The following is a 1,662-nucleotide window of genomic DNA, read 5'->3' on the forward strand; positions in this document are numbered from 1 at the left end:
CCTATACTTCCTTAATCACTTTCAGACACCTCTAAACAACACCCTCAAAAATCTGAAATCAGCAGCTGAAATGTAAATAAAGCTGCAAGGCTCACAAAATCATCAAAGGAGACAAAATGAGACCACCCAGGTAGGAGACCCCAGTGATTATTCTCAATTTGAGTAAGATAAACTCTAATATTCTTGATGTGGTATACAAAAGTCACACTGGATAAAGTTGACTCCAATGCTAAGCTTTTCATAAAATAGGGGAAAACAACAGGCAGGGTGTATCTTTATTGTACCATACTTTATTTTACAATAGACTAATCTTGAAATAATCTATTATAAAGGGACATGGCTGAATAGGTAGGAAACCGATTCCCCATTGTGAGTTCTCCTTATGGCTTCTGCAAGGATCATGGCAATGTCAATCACCTGTATTTTGGAGCAAAGCTTCATCTTAGCCTCTTGAGGTATGGTGTTGGTGACTACTACTGCTTCAAAGCATGCACCGTTGATGTGAGTAATGGCAGGGCCAGAGAAGATTCCATGAGTCAAGATTGCATAAACTTTGGTGGCTCCCGCTGAGAGAAGTTTGTCAGCTGCATGGCAGATTGTGCCACAAGTGTCAGCCATGTCATCCACCAAGATGGCCACACGATCCTTCACATCTCCCACGAGTACCATGCGATCCACTTCATTGGCCTTCTTCCGTTCTTTGTGAATTAAAGCAAAGTCCACATTCAATTGGTCCGCGATGGAAGTCACTCTCTTAGCTCCACCAGCGTCGGGTGAAACAACAGTGCAGTCCTTCCACCCAGAGATATTCTCCCTTATCCACTTCAAGACAGCTGGCTCTGCATACAAATTGTCTACTGGGATATCAAAAAAGCCCTGAATTTGAGAAGCATGTAGGTCCATGGTAATAATATGATCTGCCCCTGCTATAGTCAGCATGTTTGCAACAAGCTTGGCAGAGATTGGGGCTCGGCTTTTATCTTTCTTATCCTGCCGCGCATACGGGAAACATGGGATGACAGCTGTAACCCGGCTGGCTGAGGCGATCTTGCAGGCATTAATCATGATTAGAAGCTCCATTAGATTATCGTTGATTTCACCACAGCCACTCTGCACGATGTAGACATCCTCTCCTCGAACACTCTCGCCAATTTCCACGCAGGTCTCCTGGTTGCTGAATTTTTTAGTCACTACGTTGCCTAACTCCAGGCCCAGACGGTCAGCAATTTTCTGGGATAAATCCGGGTGGGAGCTGCCGCTGAAGATTTTAATATTTGGCATTTTGATCAACTACCCTAGTCACTCTTCGGTCCAGCGATCTCTACTGCTGCCGAGATTACAATAGAAGACAAACCACAGATTGTAACGGCTTCTGGAGCTAACTGTTCCTTGTAGCACGTGCAGCTCTACCTCGCCCTTGGATCTTTAAAAAAAAGAATCTGCTTGGTTCCCACTTCACACTTTATCACTAAAGAACCAAATTTTCTTCAGTTTATGGATTTTTTTTTTGCATAAGTGCATGTATTTTTTTTCATATGGTTTTTTAAACAAATTTAAATACGTAAAATATTATATAAAACTACAGGCAAAAGACAAATTTAAAGGGAAAGCTACTGACAGGAGAATGGGTCTAATATATTTTTGAGTTCTTCCAATTAAGTG

At 42.2% G+C, this 1,662-nt stretch overlaps 1 protein-coding gene across 1 annotated transcript; it reads right to left on the bottom strand.

The window, feature by feature from the left end:
- Nucleotides 1–324: 324 nt before the first annotated feature.
- Nucleotides 325–1,281, bottom strand: PRPS1L1 (phosphoribosyl pyrophosphate synthetase 1 like 1; the record flags this gene model as incomplete). The annotated part of the gene is made up of 1 exon (XM_084229765.1): nucleotides 325–1,281. One exon carries the CDS (start codon nucleotides 1,279–1,281, stop codon nucleotides 325–327), a length of 957 nt encoding a protein of 318 aa, XP_084085891.1.
- Nucleotides 1,282–1,662: the final 381 nt, after the last annotated feature.

This window comes from Talpa europaea (assembly GCF_964194135.1).
Source record: "Talpa europaea genome assembly, chromosome: 3".
NCBI lineage: Eukaryota > Metazoa > Chordata > Mammalia > Eulipotyphla > Talpidae > Talpa > Talpa europaea.